This window comes from Mugil cephalus, chromosome 8 (assembly GCF_022458985.1).
Source record: "Mugil cephalus isolate CIBA_MC_2020 chromosome 8, CIBA_Mcephalus_1.1, whole genome shotgun sequence".
Taxonomy (NCBI): Eukaryota; Metazoa; Chordata; class Actinopteri; order Mugiliformes; family Mugilidae; genus Mugil; species Mugil cephalus.
In genome coordinates this window covers 26,545,176-26,562,929 of record NC_061777.1, presented here as the reverse complement: position 1 = coordinate 26,562,929, position 17,754 = coordinate 26,545,176, and the positions used below count along the sequence as shown (strand labels likewise).

Sequence of the window (17,754 nt, the reverse complement as noted above, 5' to 3'; positions counted from 1 at the left end):
TTCTTTTTTCTTAAAAAAAAAAAAGGAAGGCGGTGGTTTTGTGGCACAACCGTTATCACAGAAAGTGGTAAGTAAACACGGTGCCGGGGCAAATCTATCCGGGTTATCTTTGGTCAAGCAGGGACGAGCCAATGGGTTTGAAGGATTAGACTCAAAGGTCGGTGTAGTAGACTGAAGAGGAGTGATGGCTCAGGTGTGCGTGTTTGAACAGTGACACAAGCACACATACACAACGCTCTGGATTAAGGTATTTCTGGTTCGGGTCACGATATTTGAAAAGGTGAACAACGATGAACTGCGAGTTTGCACAGGGAGGTGGTCACGTGCATGTAGGCAGAGTAAAAAGGCCTTTAGTGAATAGACTTCACTTCAGAGAAGCAGCTCAACATTGTTGGCTGTATTTGCTTTGTGGCTTCCAGTTAAAATACTGTTAACACTCTCATGTCAGTTCAGACTGGAGCAGAGACGGTTAGCTTAGCTTAGCATGAAGACTAGAGGCAAACAGCTAGTGGAACTTCCTTCCAGCATCTTTAAACATAGCTCTTGTTTTACCTTTTAATCCATACAAAAAGTCAAAACGACTGCAGATTTATTTCCTGAACTATGCACATTAACTCATGTGCCGTAAAGATGTCTTGGAGCTTGGTTCTGTTACAGCATGACACATGCCAGCTAGTGGTTTCCCTGTGTTTGCAGGCTTTGCGCTAAGCCAAGTTAATCGCCTCCTGGCTGGAGTCTTAATGAACAGAGTTGTAAAGCAAAGAAGTGTTCGTTTTAACTAAACTGTTGCTTTAAAAGTACTCTCCATGACCGTGTTATTAAACCCAGAATGTGACTTTGGCCACCCATCTTAGGTGATGCAAAAGCAGCTCGCCCCCTTTCCAGAAAAGTCAAGTTTACTAAGCTCATAATAAGAAAACCTCAAGAATACACAATACATGTGATATGGTCACGTTGGAATGAGATGTTAAGTGTGATACAACAGGTTTCTAATGATAACTGTAACTGCTAATTCCAGTAAATGGCAGCAAGCTTTGGGCTTTGTATCTTGTGCTCAGGTGTGAAAGGGTTGACAACACAAAAAGCCTACCAGGTTTAAGACTTGAAAAAACAGCCCCTGTGGCTCAACCTGAAAATGCTTTGGAGCACATTATGGTAAATACTCGAATACAAGTCCATAGGTTATGGCATTTTTAGCAGCAATAACAAATACAAAAGTATATCAAAAGAAGACACTCCATGTGCTGAAAAGCAAGTAACACAGAGGCTTGGTTGGTCTGTTGTCCATTCACAACAACAGCCTTCACGACTAATACAAGCATGACAAATGGTTGAAATGTACTGAACTCGTGGACCACTTCCATTGAAATCATCAGAACAAAAAAAAAAGAAAAAAGAAAAAAACATACAGTGAAAATACACAGGGCACAATTTCCAGGCAAACTGCAGGGAATTTTCCACGTTGACAGTTTTTTTGCCTTAAATTCACTTCCCCCCCAGAGAACTCCGGTGGGTTTTATCACGTGACGAGACAAATGTGGCGGACAGAGAAATTGAAAGACAACATGAAATGGATAAGACAAACAGTGACTCAAGTGCTGTGTGCTGAATTTGCCTGAATGCCTACAGCTCCTTGGCAAACTGAATGACTGCACAGCGGCGAGGGGCGCGCAGAGCTCCCATCAAAGTCACGGCACTTGACAGTGTTTTTGACAGAATCAAAAGAGTCTGGTAGCCTTGTGTGAGGACTGGTCTAACAATCCAAATTGTGCTTTCTGTAACACGAAACAGTGTGGATGTACAGGAGCAGTGGACACCAGAGCGAAGTTAGTGTCTTCTCAGCACACACAGAAGGACTGTTTGCTGGATTTGGTCAGAGGTATCTCAACTGTTCCCCTTTTTATATGTACAATAACTACAGTTCCAGCTTATTTGAACCACATATGAAAATAAAGACTGCGCTGAACCATCGTAAGGCAGAAAGCAGGTTCAATCGTCCCTTGTAAGTTCTGTGGGCATTTGTTCTTCCTTTTTGTTTAATGTGTGGGGACGCTAAAAAGTGCAGCTTTCCAAACTATTTTTCAGCTAACTGGTCGTCACCTTGATTGGGGAGGACTATGAAATGTTCTCTAGGACTCTGGTAACTGGTGTTTTTAGGGGAGGATAAACGCGAGGCGTAGGGGAGGATAGGGGCTCAAATTCATGGTTACTTCAGGTGTCACACTTCAGCCTGCCTGCAATCGAAAAAACAAGTAGTTGCCCAGTATCCACCAAAACAGGACACTGAAGTGTCAGATAAGGTGCACACACACTTTCACTAAGTGCAATGTATGTGTGTGGGGGTGCACTATTTCATCTAAGGAGGAAAGGCAGAACATTATAAATAGTTTGGCTCAGTCTGTTCTTTCTTCCTTCCTTTACAAAAGAACACATCATTAATCATTAAGTTTTGTTACCATACTCTGAGCCCATCAGCTGAGAGGTTTGTTCTATTGATTGGTTACAGGTACTTCCTAAACTGATGACAGGGACTTCCTAACTTGTTGGGTTGGTTTCCTTCTCTCACAACACTGATGGAAAGGAAATAGCAAGAATACGACTCTAAGAGCACCCACCAGTGTTTGGGATTGCTAAACACACTTTGACCCTTATTAGATGGATTAGGTGGAGTCTGCTCAGAAGATCGTGCGTCCGTGTGCAACAGCGATACCTATGCTACGGTGTTCCCTTAGAAGAATAAAAGAGAAGGCTTGTCCCTTCATCTTCAGACCCAACCAGGATGGAAATGAGGATTAGAGTGTGGAGTTGGTCGTAATGCAGTACTGCAGGATGTGAAGGCCGTGCTCAGCAGGCGGAGGAGGGTGGACAGTCATTAAGAGGGCTCAGTGAGAGAAGCAATGTCTTTGTTGACTAAACAATTAGTGGGGTTTGTGTCCCACCGCTTTCCCCATACTATCCCCCCACCCCCAAAATAAAGTGAAAATAATCAACTGTGTATGCAAACCCCCACCCATGGTAATGTAACACCTCTGTGCTCTTCCCTCAGCCCTCTTCCTGAGCTCCACAGTTGGAGAGGGGATCCTCAATCAACACTTCTGGGCCTCCACTGGAGACATGGCAATGTAGGAGCCGTTCCTCATTGGCTGGTTGGCCGGCATTTCTGACGAATCACTGGGTTTGTCGCTGACCTGAGTGTAGGCCGTGTCATCTTTCGCCGTCTGAGGGGACAAAAGGTGTCAGTGTAAACCACAGAAATGGCAAGACGTCCAAATATTGTCTTCCACTCAACACTAACATCAAAATGGGACTAAATGTTATGACTGAAATGCTCAAAGTTAATGCACAACACTGTAAATATGCAGCCACCATAGAAAACAGGAACTTAAAAACAAGAACCCAATAATACACTGTGAGGCAAGAACTTAAAAAAAGGATTATCATGCCCCATAAAAATAATTAAAATGATAATAACCAAAGATGATGATGGTCAACAAAATGAAGAGAATAGAAAACAAGGCAAAACTCAAGACTTACAGCAAAAGAATGAAAAGCTTCAGTAAAATCAATACGTTTTACTTCATTCTAAAAACAGAAAAAGAAAAAAAAGGGGGGTTACAGAAAATTTAAATTAGAACATGGTTAATACAATACTTCTTGACATTGCAATTAAGCATGACATGAGCATTCTCCTCACATTAAACTAAATGTCTTTCTGTTACTATGGTTATTTGCTTTCTTTGCAAGATAGATGAGGAGATCAATACCACTTTGACAACAGCTGGTAGCTTGCTAGCCTAGCTTGGCATACAGCTTGGAAACCGGGGCCAACAGTTAGCCTGACTCTGTCTGGACGCAGTGAAATCCAAATGTCAGCACAAGTGAACATCACCGATTAGAACTTGGCCATTTAACGTGCACAAAAGCCAACTATTCAGTGATAGTGGATTTGTTATTGCTGGACAGACGCAGGCTACCTTGTTCTCTGCATTTCCAGTCATTCACATAAGCTACGCCAGACTGACATTGGTCTCCTCATTTAATTCTAGGCACAACAAGTGAATATTGCATTATCAGACCATTTCTTAACATGCCGCAGACCTCCCTCTACAAGTCATTGACCTGGCCTGAAATAATCTGAAAGCTGTGAGGTCAGGGTTCTGGGCTACTACAGATAAGAGGAGAACATGTGCTGTACATCATTCCTAGGTTATTCTTGTTCAATGAACTACGGCTACGCTGGCTCATAGCTGCTCTGACGAAAGGCAAACTAAGATACTTCTTCTTCCTGAATTCAGCAGGGATGCATCAACTGTTAGAACACATTCAGCAAGAAAAAAAACAACATTTGAAAACCGCTCATGCGGGCTTTGCGGCACAGGACTCATGCAATGTGTTAGTCAACATGCGTGTAGCTTTGGGTTACGCCGTCAGCAGCGCGGTGCACGTGATGCAGGACACTGTTAATCATGCAAAAACCCAGTCAGAACTTAAAAACCTCTAGCGTTTACTGTGACATCTAACTACCGTCTACCATCAGGCCTAGGTCTCATTTACACTGTGAGCTACTGTCAGTGGGTAGCACACGCCTCACACGAATTTACTGTGTGGATTATTACTACAGTTTAGTCCACAGCAACAAGTGCGGCCCTTACCTTCTTCTGGCGGTTTCTACAGAACAAGACGACGAGCACCAGTAGCAGGATGATTCCCATGCCCACAATGAGCAAAGGGAAGTTTGACACCAGAGTCACGATAAGGAGCAGCGTCCTCATCTGCGATGCTGAGTCATCATCAACAGTTGCAGTCTAGAGTGGGAAAGACGCCAGTATTGATTTATAACTCCCTTATGGTTATTGGAACAGGTTTGGTTTGGTTAGTGCTAAAGGGGAACGCCTTACCTCATTGACAAACATGATGGGGAAAATGGTTTCATTGAGGTGCTTGGTTGTGCTGTAGGACAGAGAGAGAGAGAGAGAGACATGGAGGTGAGGAATAACATCAAGTCTAAACATGCAGCTGACATGGTGACATGAGTGAAGCAACAGCAAAGTGGAAAAGGGTTTGACAAAGTTTGACTTACGGGAAGCCTGTAACCCTTTTCAGAATTATGTTGAGCTGAGCTCTCTTGCAGGCACGAATGGGAACGCCCGTCGTCTACAGGAGATTGAAAGAAAAACATCTTATCTTTCTGATAATTGTTACACGGTGGAGGAAAACTGCAGTCCCGTGTACTTGCACTGAAACCTGTCTGTATAACATTTTACACCTTCGCCATATAAAGCTACATGTGTCACAGGACCACGCACATGTGAGTGAACATTTAAACTGACGTTAGGTGGGTTGGGCTGGGGGAATTCATTGTCAATCGGTTTTATTATAGTGTGCTTTATGAGAATTTCAAGAGCACGCCTGTACCACTACTTCTGGTAGTAATGACATATTCACTGTTCACTGTTGTTTAAAGAAATGATAGAAAGAAGCTGCATATTTGTTGAGCACTGTTCAATAAATAAAAAAATTCTCCTTCAGATCAGACAATCAGACTGAGGTTCAACACACGCCCTCAAGTGTTAGCCATACCGGCTGCAAGTCCAGGTACGTCTCATGCTCCTCCTGGTTGGGATTAAGTCCGTCAACAGCATTGATGTATGCAGGATCCGCTTGATAAAAGTGGGGGAAGGATACCACGACAGGAGCTCCTTTAAAGAACCAAGACAGTCAAACACATCAGTGAGTTAAGTTTGTGTCCTAAGTTCAGTCAGCCCAAACAACAAGGGTAAAAAAAAAAAGAATCAAAGAAGAAACATAAGATAAGCGGCAGCACTATCTGGTGTTTTGCACCGACCACAGATACAGTCGAATCTCCAAATGATATTGTGCAGCAGAGAGCTAAAGGAATGTCTGCTTCGTGTTTATTGAGCCGAAATAATGATTAGCTGACACAAGAAAGACAACAGGCTCTGGTCACCGCGCGTTTATCATTCTTTGGAATGAGAAAATCTGTTATGGGTTTATTATGATCATTTCCTTAGTGAGGTAGACACCAAATTCTATATCCTGCCACGAAAGATGATTAATGCTCGGCCTTCAGTCAAAAGGAAATGTCAAACCACCATCACTACCCAGGATTTGTTAACAGTTTGTTTTCAGAAAGTAAAGTCCTTGGATCATGATACAGTGATCTCAAAATACTAATTAACACAGCTCTTCAGAATGGCCTTGATACTAAGAAATGGTGTATTAAATGATTGCGAACAAATTCTCAGAGCCAGCTATGTTAAAGTAGAGGGAGAAGTAGGAGTATTTACATTAAAAAGATTATCTAATATTTTGAAACCATGGGAGGAAATGCTTTATTAAACATTTTGTTGGTTACGATTCACAGAGGTGAAGACTGATAAGGTAAGAAAGAAAATGTATCTGCTCCAGTTACTGGCAATTAAAGACACCATAAAGATTTTCATGGTTTCCGTGGTTCGATGTTTTTACGTCCCACACACAGGCAGTTTCGTTTTACACATGACAGGCCTCAGTGAAGCGTCACAAAAATAGCACCAATCAGGTGTGTTTCCCTCAGTGTTTAAATTTGAGGAAGTTACACAGACAATCAACCAGACTTGAACTTAGTGAGCTGAACCTGTAGCAGCCATTTTAAAATAAATAAATAAATAAATAAATCTGTTCAACGCCTCTACGGACGTATTTACAGTGCGTTTTCTACCACTGACACATTTTAGAATGATCAGATAAAATCATAAATTAATAAATATTTTTCATATACAAACAGTAAGGTCCAGGGTTTACAGTAGCATATCTGTTAGTGATACTACAACATGGGCATGTGTCAAGCCCAGTGGAAACAGCCTTATCTGGGCAATCACACTCCATTCAATGACTACCATAAAATACTTAGATCACCTTCACACAGTCAGCACAGTTAATCATTGATCCGTGTATTGAGTAAAAATCTGGCATGCTCAAATAGTGGGAATGTCAGATTGTAACCCATGGGTCATGGTAGTTGACCGTGTCATGGGGTTGGCTTGTCCTGATCAAAGGGGAGTGGGTGGTGGGTAACTGGGCCAGGCTCTGTGGTAATTGATTTGGGGCCACACTGGAGGGTGAAGCGGAGCAGTGACACCTACCTTCTCGACAAACGCTGACTTTAAGCACCCCGGTGCCGAGGCAGTCTCCAGCTGGCACACAGAAGCCTGCGTTGGTGGGGTTTTCTTTGGGGCTCATAAGGACATCCCTGGGGGGTGCAAAGCGGTAAGCCTGGATCCCTTTCACCTCCACGTCTTTCACATAGGCAAGATGAATCGAACTGAGGGCAGACAGGAAGAGCTCAGTACCTACTTCGAGGAAAAACAAAGTACTAAAAAGCACCACATCCAGAGGAAGGAAAATGACTTCTTTTTCACCAACATTTGGCTTAACAATAAGCACATATCCTACGCAGAAGGTCATTTCCTGTGTAATGATCTCTTGTGTCATGACTTCATTCAGAACTTGGTGAATTTGAGGGCACAGTGGTGAATGCTCAGTGGGAGCACTGGTCCTTGTCCTGCTACAATGCTTTGACTGTAAACACATGTATTCCACTTAAGCGCATGTGCATACCGGCAGAGATCAGCAGCAAAGATGTAGAGCAGCTCGTTCCTGTTTATCAGCGGGTGGAACACAGCACCGTCAGTACCGTTGATCATGTTGCTCTGATTGGAGGACCACCACGACATCTTCCTATCGATCAAAAAGAAACAGCTGATGTTAGCGGTGGAATACTGGATTTTACTGTGCACTTTAAATGAATAATAAATTGACAGATTCGTTCAGGACATAGAAAGAAAATGCTGAAATTTTATTTCAAATTTTCCCATTGTTCCAATACTACATTTTAGATGCTGAGTTTATCAAGAGTGCAAAGTCTCTCTGGATGGCCGTTCATTCATTTTGTAATTCTGCTCTACCTACAGCCAGGGAGCAAAGACCTTCTCCTCTGGACTTTTGGATACAGATTGTGCAACAAAGTAAATGTGAATATCATGACTGGAAGGAAGCGGGAAGCTCTGTGCCGGCAAATTGTTTCCTGTCTTTCAGAAAGGCAGCAAAAGGGGACAAAAAAATCTTCACAAACAACTGACTATGCCTAATGTGCATCTTTACCTCAGGCCATTCCACGTGTCGATCTTGCCATAATCCATGTAGTTCTCCTCGCCAGTGTGGAACACAAACTCTCCTTCATGGGTGCCATTTTTCTGTGGAAAATAAGGCACAAGGTTCACACTGAGCTGAGGAACCAATCTCTCAACTATTTCACACAATGATACAAATGATAAACTCCTTTGTTCTTAGAACACAAGTGACTGTAGACCAACTACACTGAACAACACAAAAACAAAGAGCAAGAACTTCATACTGCTATTTTGGAGTACATTATTATGTTAACACCAAATGTTACATTTTTTCTTACAAAATTAGGCATTTTGTCCAACCAATTGATCAGATCTAGGTCAGCGTGACATATGAACAAATGGTATGTAATGAGGATCACATGGAGGGTGGTGTGTCCTCCTTTGTAAAGCTGCAGACGTTGCCATATAAACAGGAAGTATATGCACTCCATCAGCATGTGGCCAAGATCACTTCTCTTATGTGGCGCTACCGCAGGTTTCCTTCAGTCATAAGTAAAAGGTTTCCTAGGGCGTCGAGCTTTATAAAAAAAAAATAAATAAAGTGATTCAAACCTCAGCAGCAAACAATCTTACCTTCCACATCAGTCCAAAATATTCATCTACGTCAGGCTTTACGTTGCGAAGCTTTGAAAGAAGAGGGTCCTTGAAGCCCCACAAAATCTCATGCACTGTGCGGTTAATGAACAACTCCACACCCAGACTGCTTATGTACATGGAGACAAGAGGTCGCACAAAGAATGAGTAGGAACTCATCTCATTCATCACTGCCTAAGGAAGAAAGAGCAAGAAAACAATATGTAGTTAGAGAAAGGAAAGACTGGGACACAAAAGTCAAGAAAGCTCCTGTTGGCAATACTTGATGTCTTTTTTTGTGGAACAGGTCAGGGTAAATATGTTCAAGTTCACTCGGTTTTTATATTGTAATTTTAAGGACAATGGTTAGAAAAAACATGACAATAAAACTCAGGGTGAATAACTAGAGAAATGCCAGAACAAATTGTTCTGTATGGGCAAACTATCTCACCACAAATGGGATGTTGACGGTCGTGAGGATGTCAACTGTGGGATCACCGGATGACTTCTCAGGCACATAGACAAATGTTTTTGGGTTCAAGGCGTAAACCTTGGTGCCGTTCTCCAGGAAAGTTACATTTTCCCGGGGCCTGTATTCTCTGGTGTAGACAGGACATTGCTTAGTTAGTCCAGGTGTTACACGACAAAATACACACCACTCATTATTACACACATTTTTTAAGGCTTCACAGTAAACTTACCTGTACGTATATGGTCCAATCTGTTTGACAGCTGCCTTCTTGCCTGCCAAGAATTCCCCTGGATTGGTCACATTGAAGAAGTAGTACTCCACATAAACAGGTGGAGGTGGATTCTTCCATGACTCAAACATTTGGCTCTTCTCGGTCAAAGTAATTTCCTGTCAACAAAGAAAATATACATTCAGACTGATAATCAGCAAAAAATAAATAAATAAATGCCACGGCACAATACGCTGCCATACACATTTTAACTGAAAATGGTGAAAGATGTATTTGGTTTCTTAATTTTTGGGGTTACTTTCACAGCTCCATTCTGAATGAGCACCAACTGAGAGCACAACGTGGCCATTTTCTGCAAGGAGAAACCCCCGAGGGAGGCAGAGAAAAGTCCTTCACAGCTGAAAGGCCATCAGGACGGATTGCAACTCTTTGCAAAAAACTGCACATAGTCTCCAGCTACAGCAAGTCTAGGCAGGAACCAGAGCGTGGGCTTCCAGTCGGCCCACGCAACTCTGCAATGACGACCAATGAGAGAACATTAAAACTATAGTTTCACTCTGAATTACTAGGGTTTTGTTGTGTAAAGAAAAACATCCGAGGAGTAACTGCCTGTGTGTGACATAAGCCTGGCTGCTACATGTCTGAACACGAAAAACACTAATGTTTAACTTGCATCAGTACGTGAAAGAGAACTGAAGCGCTTCCAGTGTGTTGACTGGAGGTGTCTGTTGACCAAGCAAACATTTTCCATTCTTGGGAATGTATTTTTAAACTTAGATAAGAAGAAACTGCTCGCTTCCTCTTCTTCATGGTAGACTTCCTGAAGACCCTCTGTCCCCACAGTACAGAGAGGTGCCCTTGAGCGAGGCCATACATTGTGTTCTGTGGCCTTACACAGGCACTTACTGTTGAGACAATATAGCTTAAGGTGTGGCCCACTTCCTGTTTGGGTTTCAACATCCAAATGTGTTTTGCTCCATTTGCCTCTTTAGAAGAACCCTTTTAGGTGCCACAGGGCTCAGCCAAAATATCACATCTATCAAGATATTGGTCATGTCAAACAGCTGAATGATTGTGTTTTAGTTTGGCATCACAACTGCATGACTGTTTTTGCAGAAAGACACGAGACTTAGTTAAGAGGAAACAGAGATATGTACGGAGTAGGGTCCCCTTGAATTTCGATGATTCTGCTTCTAATTTTAGGAAATGAAAGCTAATAACTGATGTAAATGTCTACAACAGGAGTTCAGGGCACTGCAGGACAACGTATTTCAACAAATCAGCAGAAATGACAGCAGAATGAGTTGCCCTATTGAAACTAAATGCAAATTCACTCAGCTGTGATTGTGGCCCGCACAAGCCTCTGTGTTTGTTAACCTTGAACAAAGGTCTTTCAAAAGGCCTTCAAAGTTTTATGGCCATCATTTATCTATAAAAAAAAAACTTGTTACCAACAAACACTCGTCAGTGCACTAAAAGCAGCGTCATTCACATTAGCCGGTGGAAAGGTTGATTCACACACTACTTGAGGCACAGCTCAGCTGATGTGACAAGTTTCACAAAAAGAAAATCTTTTAGTCAATTTTCATCAAGTGCTGCACTTTACAATCTACAGTCACACAACTGAACTCAAATGTGTTGTTTACACTAGCATGACCTTGTTCTCAAATGCTACTATACCACAGGGAAATGTCTCTGAGAGGAGTGTCAGGAGTGGGTGTGTTCTGTCTTCAGTTTCGTCATCGAGTTGGGATAGGCCGAGGCTGAACGAGGTACAAGGAATCAGGAGTTTGCGCCCTGACAAAAATCATAGCCTCAAGGCCCGTGAAGTCTGTCAAATTCCTCGAGTCTTTTGTGCTGCTGCCCTCCACACCCATCACAGCAGAAACACAAAGTCTGTGTCCTGGAGGCAGCTTTGACTTGTCCCAAACAACTCTGCGACATCATTATTACAGAGAGTGCCACATTCAAAGTCAGATTAGGCAGACCTCTGGAGTCGGTTCAGTGTGTCAGCCTAATGAAACGGGAAGACTGAGGCGAAAGAGGATTAGCTATGCTGTCATTTCATGTAATCGCCGGCCACATCAGAATTAGGTCCCCCGTTGATGAACTTTGACAAACTGCCTTAATTTGGGTCTCTGGGATGCTGCCATGAGTCAGAATGAGAGAAAAATGAGACTCAGGTCTGAATTTAAGTCCAGGAGGAGAAAATCATGTCAGTGAGGCAGTTGTTTGTAAGTCCGCAACCAGGACAAACGGCGTGTGGACTTTCTCTGCAGTTCCTACCCCTTTTCTTCTTCATAACAGGGAGAGACAACTTTGTGAAACAGCCAAAGAGCAGAGGTATTTTAAACTGCACAGGGCATCCACTGATATATGTCACTAGAGGAATGTAAGGAATTTTACTGAGGAAAGGAGCAGCATGTGGGTCCGCAAAAGATGAGAGGGTGTCAGCTGCACATACCCCCCACCAATTGGGCTGCCACTCCAGCCCACTTACATAGCCTATACTATGATATATATAAAAAAAAAGCGCATTCCTTTCTAAATGTCATCTAATGTTTTGTTAAATAACTAATCTCTAAATTATCTTAAGCCAGAGAAGTACCTGACTAATATGAGATGCTGTGGAAACAGAGCCATACTGCTACCTAAAAAAATAAATGATAAAAATCAGGGTTGGGACGCAATACTGTTCAGATCCGTTTTCAGGACCTATACCTAATATACCTGATATACTGACACAGCGGAAATATCCCTCATCAGTGTGGAGATGTTTAAGGATTCATGAATCCGATCAGCACATCTTTGGCTGCTTTAAACGAGTGTGATGCTTGATTTTCAGAATGGTGGATGACACCACAACCTGCTGTACAAGCACCATTGAGAGTCAGGGACTCCAGGAGTGCCTGTCCACTCACCCAGGCTCCCTTCCCCCATCCCTCCAGACCCACTCACTCCCCCCCCATCCAGATCACTACTACTACCACTACCACAACAAAACACACCCAAAACCATCAAGAAATCTGCAGAGAAAGCCATCTCATTAGAAATATGTCACCAGGTCATGTGGCCGGCATTGAGACATACGATAGAACATGTCATGTCGTTCCCTCATTTTTCAAACTCAACTTAATTCAGTAATTGGATCATGTGGACGCTGGTCAAATCATAGGAACGCTGCAAATCTCTAGGTGACTGAGCACATACAACATATATGTGCTTCAGAGATTTAAAAAACGGCATGAAACGTGGTAAGGTCATGACAGACTCGCCTCTGACAATCTTAATTCCCCACCATTGTGGGAGTTAGAGGCTTTCTACCTACAGCGAGGCGTGTATAAGGGCATGCGTTTAAACATACATGCTGGTTAAAAGTGTCATAATGCAAGCTTGAACAAAAAGCCGAAGCTGCACAACCTTGTAACGGGACTTACACGCTCCATAACACCGGATCGTGTGAAGGACCTGGTTCCGTCCCAGAGCTGGAACTGCAGTATGCAGCAACACAGAAATCACTACCAGCCCTACACAGCTAAACAGACTACACCATTTACTCTCACACACTGGATCATCGTGTAACCTACCTGCCACCTGGACGACCTACATGACTGACTACTGCAGAGGAAACATTTAAACCCAAAACGGACTGAGGAATTGTAAAATGAGAGGAAGGACGATAAAAACCATTGCGATTTGCTGCGTCTCAGCAGCACCGCTCACCTTTTTTAACCGGCTGTGAATCATTGTTTGGAAGACTTGAGCCACGACCAGGGCGATCCCCACTATCAGGAGGTGAGCGCAGACAATCCCGGTGGCGTAAATGGCACAGGATCTCCGAGTCATGATGCCGGGTGCGATGTGTAGACCTCGCGGGCGAACGGAACTTCACCGAAGTCGACGGTAACTTCTCAAAACAAACAAACAAAAAAATTTTAACTTGAGACGGGGACAGGGACGAGGCGTGGTGCCGGTGCAATCTCGGGTTCCGTCGTCTCCGAGAAAAGCAGCTGCCGGGGATTTAAACTTGTCTCTCTCTCTTTCTTGCCCTCTTCGCCGTCCTGTCGCGGTGTCCCGGTGAGGAAGAGAGGGTGGAAGGAGGTGGGTATCAAAAAAATGGTGCCACTTCGTTTCAAACGAAATCCACCCTAACACCTGAGAGGAGAAGGAGTGAGCTGCTCGGAGGCGGCGGTGAAATGAATTGGCAGCTCTCTGCACATCGGGACGTACCAGTGATGTCCTCCTCCCCTTCCTGTTCGCACCACTCAACCCAGTGTGTGATGTGTGTACGTGTGTGTGTCCATATAATAAATCTACACAATAAGCAATTATGTATTTTGTTGTTCGTGATTCGCTTTCACACAGTTTGCCTGACATTTTTGCGCTGGAAAATAACTTCATAGAGCCCCATTGTTATTTAATAGTGTGGTTATATTGTAGGTTATATATCAAATCCACCACCAGGACTGTACCGGGATTATGAATGACCCCACATCAGCAGCAGCATGCTCACCCACATGGTGATAGTCTTATGTACATAAATGCGTTTTAATGCGTTCACTGGTATTGGTGCACACGTTAAGAAACGGCTCGAAAGTTGTTTCCGTTACACGATGAGATGATGCGCGGAAAAATGACAACCGTTATGGTTGAGGAGGAAGCCGCTACCTCGCCTCATCGTGACTCCTTAAATACGCACCGCGTGGATATGAATAATGTGGCATTCAAGCAACCAACTGCCGTCGACGCGAGCCCCTTTGTCTGAGATTCGGGCGCTCTCATTGGCCGTCGTCCTCCCGGACCACCGTCTCGAGACCTGCCCCTCTGCGCGCTGATTGGTTTGACGCCGCGAGTACGATGTTAAATTTCATCGACTGATTTCAGGGCGGAGCTGCAGTTAAGGGGGAACCAGAGGGGAACCGGACGTTCGCCACTATGAACCGCCACACGGTGGGTGCTCAGTGGTTTCAGTGGAACCCACAAAACGCACGTAGACGGTGTTGTACAGGAGAAACAGATAAACGTGGGTGATTTCTGGCATGCTACAAAACATCAGGAGCAAAACCAGCCAACAAATATATATATATATGTCATTTAAAGTCCACCAAGTGAACAGAAATAGTCACTGCAGAACAAGGATGGTCCTGGCAAAACAATATTTATGATTAAACTTTGTGTACAGAGCATTTATTTGTGTCTGAATTAGGGCTTGGCTTACTAAGATGTGAACAGTCACTGGTGATGATAAAAGTTTTATTAACATCTATTGCACTCAGTTGAACGGGTCAAATTGCGGTATGTAAAAATCTAAATCTAAAGCAGAATAACCTTCCTCAGTGCACTATATTTTAGGCTAATGAACATTTTAGTCTGACTGTGTCTAGACCATCTTTTAAACCTTGGATGTAATTAATTATATTGGATAATCCTGCAAGTAACAATAGAGAGTTGCTTTCTGTCTCCATATAGAAATGAAGTCTACATTATCTCACAAGCAGAATACAAAATTAGACTTCCTTTAAGACATCGTGTCTATAATCACTCAGATTAATGTGGAATGTAACATTACTTATTTAAGGACAGTGCAACTAACTTTCTTTGAATAGAAATGTGGCCATGACTTTACATTCGTACTTGCATGCTTAACTCACATGGTTCTTCAAACCGCATGTTGCTCTAACATTTAACTTCACCTCCGCAGCCTATTTTCTCTTTCAGCTGCTGTGGTGAACCCAGTTTGCTTCATTGTACAGAAGAGATGTTCTGTCGTTCCTGAGTTACTCTCACTGACTTGAGATATGCAGGTTTTTGACTTTGTAATTAAGAGACAGTAACATAGAAATGGGGTGACGTCAAAATCAGGCGTTGCATACTAGCGGCTGACGCAACTTTAAAAAAGCCTGCACAATAGGATAAAGTGAATCATCAGACTGTGCGGTTAAATACATGCTTTAGTTAATGCAGTTTCACATCTACCAAATGTCATTAATTCTTCACAACCTGATGCTTATAAAAGAAGAATATGCTCTGAATGTTTTAAAGTTAGAAAAGGCCAAAGGTGACATTTCACATGGCCTCTTGAATTCTGCGGCATGCAACCGGTGTAAGGCTGAAACGGGACACCGCAAGGCACCGGTATTTACAGACAACACCAGCTGTTTATCTCAGACCTTTACACAGAATTATAGTGAATGGGATGCAAGTTCAGATACCAGTTATTATACTGTCTCATGGAAGATCTGTTTCTGATTGGGTAGACTTTATTTGGGCATTGGTTGGTGGCCGACCAGTTAGGAATATTGTAAAATGCTGCCGTGAGCAGTAATGAATTAGCTGAAAGGTGAGCACGGTCATGCAGCCACATCTTTCATAACCCATTCATAAATAAAGAAAGACAAAAGACTACCAGTTTCCCTAGGAAGTGATATACATCATATTGTTTGATGCTGCTTGCTGGAAGGAACTGACTGGGCTGGACTCTCACCATTAATGTAATTGAGTGTTACCTCATTGTGCTCAGCCTTATGGCAATCCCAGAGGATGGGGACTGCAGGAGGGGGCGGCATCTGTTCAAACAAGACGAGCAAAAAATGCTAAAGAAAATCATCAGGGGGGAAGGATAACAGTCAAGTAATGCAGCAACATTGTTTCTGCCAAAAGAAAGGGCGGGAGGGTGAAGAGGGGTAAAACAGTTCAACCTTTGTAATGGTTTCTTTTTATGTTTGGTCAGCAGAGCGACATTGATGTTTCTTTTTTTCTCTCGCTGAACTTGTTCGAGGCTGAAGACACCCAGCTTTGAAGGCCTGCACAAAGCTATTTGATGACTGGGGATCAACGGTGGATTTTTATGCTAATATCTCTATGTGCAGCATCATAAAAGGTTTTCAATGGGAGAATAAAGCCACCATTTATATCACAACAAGGAGACTTTTATTCCGAGGGTAAATGATTTTTCTTCTTTAAACTAGTGTCCCCACAAATCATTCATTATTTTCTGTCACATTTTGTCCCCCCTCAAAAAATTGCTGCATTAGCTTTTGGTTTGCACTTTGAAGACATGGCTGAAGTGCAAATGTGGCTCAACAAACGAACACATTTATTGGGACACAAATGCCCATTCATGAGTCAGGAAAAGTATTTTCTGAATGTTTCATACATTCTGCACTGTCATCGCACCGAATGGTCTGTGAAAAAAATCGCTTTATGTGCAAATTCATATAGGCTTTTCTTCACATTGTGTTTAAGAGAAATTTATGGTCATTGTCCTCACACGCAAGAAGCTCAGATGCGAGTCAGTAACATGCCAACTCTGGTTAATCCTTCTCTAGTTATTAAAAAGTTATTCTCTGTTCCTTGCACACGGAGCCTTGTTATAGTTTCAGTTTAGACACAACCAGCACTGAACAATGAATCCGGTTTGATACGTGATGGGTGGATGCACAGTGAACTTTGTAAACTCCAAATGCAAACATATTTTACCTGATAAATAGGATATCCAATAACACACACGGTACGCAAACAATGACTCATGCCTTTCAGGTTGACGAATCAAATTAAATTAGTTAAACACTGTATTCATGCAGCCAATGCCCTGACTCGTAAAGATACACAAGGTTGCATATATATATATAATGTAACAACACTAAAGGAAAGATAAACAGGCGGGCCTGAAGTAAGACTTCAAAGTAAAAGAGTAAAGCTACTCTTTAGTGATCACTTAATCTAATGTTAAGTGTACATGTGCCAATATAGAATGCCAACATTTACAACGGAGGTTGACAGGAATGTCGTCCTACTTCATAAAGTTCTTGAAAATTTTAAGTAAAGAACAATCTTATCTAATGTGAATCTTATTGTGACGGTAGAAGTCGTCAGGCTTCATGCTCTGAACTCAGCAATCCTTCCAATAATCCACAGTTCACAGTGACTTCATAGAGTCATGTGATAGCATGACTATGATGACTTAAGTGTTGAGACACACGTCTCAAGGATTTTAACCATTTAATTACAACTTCCACAATCTTTTCATTATTTTTACTTAAGACCCACTTTTAGCATTTCTTGTGTTTTTAATAAAAATTGATTTGTATATAAAAAGTTTGTATATAAAAAGTAAATGGAGCTTGAAAACAACAGAACCTCCAAAAACTCAAATTCTGAATGATAACCTTGCTTATCATGTGCGTACATATTGTAACTACTGAATACTAGATATTTTGACTGTTATGTAAAATTTAAAATGACATTTGCTGCCTCAGCGAAAGTTCTAAATGATGAACAATAAACAT

At 42.4% G+C, this 17,754-nt stretch overlaps 1 protein-coding gene across 2 annotated transcripts; it reads right to left on the bottom strand.

Moving 5' to 3' along the window:
• On the bottom strand, positions 1-14,024 carry scarb2a (scavenger receptor class B, member 2a). Of its 2 annotated transcripts, XM_047591153.1 has the most exons (13): positions 13,190-14,014; positions 9,467-9,624; positions 9,217-9,364; positions 8,766-8,960; positions 8,164-8,255; positions 7,621-7,740; positions 7,146-7,324; positions 5,581-5,699; positions 5,081-5,154; positions 4,899-4,950; positions 4,653-4,805; positions 3,535-3,582; positions 1-3,218 (listed from the first exon to the last, which is right to left on the bottom strand). In XM_047591153.1, exons 1-13 carry the CDS (start codon positions 13,310-13,312, stop codon positions 3,087-3,089), a joined length of 1,593 nt encoding a protein of 530 aa, XP_047447109.1. In that variant the 5' UTR covers positions 13,313-14,014; the 3' UTR covers positions 1-3,086. The 2 variants fall into 2 exon arrangements, with proteins under 2 accessions (XP_047447109.1, XP_047447110.1); XM_047591154.1 differs by lacking the exon at positions 3,535-3,582 and having other exon boundaries at positions 13,190-14,024.
• Positions 14,025-17,754: the final 3,730 nt, after the last annotated feature.

Bases quoted from the DNA above. Each gene is read 5' to 3' on its own strand.
- scarb2a (XM_047591153.1), bottom strand. From the start codon at position 13,312: ATGACTCGGAGATCCTGTGCCATTTACGCCACCGGGATTGTCTGCGCT. The intron at 8,256-8,765 runs GTAAGATTGTTT...TATTTTCCACAG, and splicing joins ATTTTGGACTGATGTGGAAG to AAAAATGGCACCCATGAAGG. The intron at 5,155-5,580 runs GTATGGCTAACA...AATCTCCTGTAG, and splicing joins CGTACCTGGACTTGCAGCCG to ACGACGGGCGTTCCCATTCG.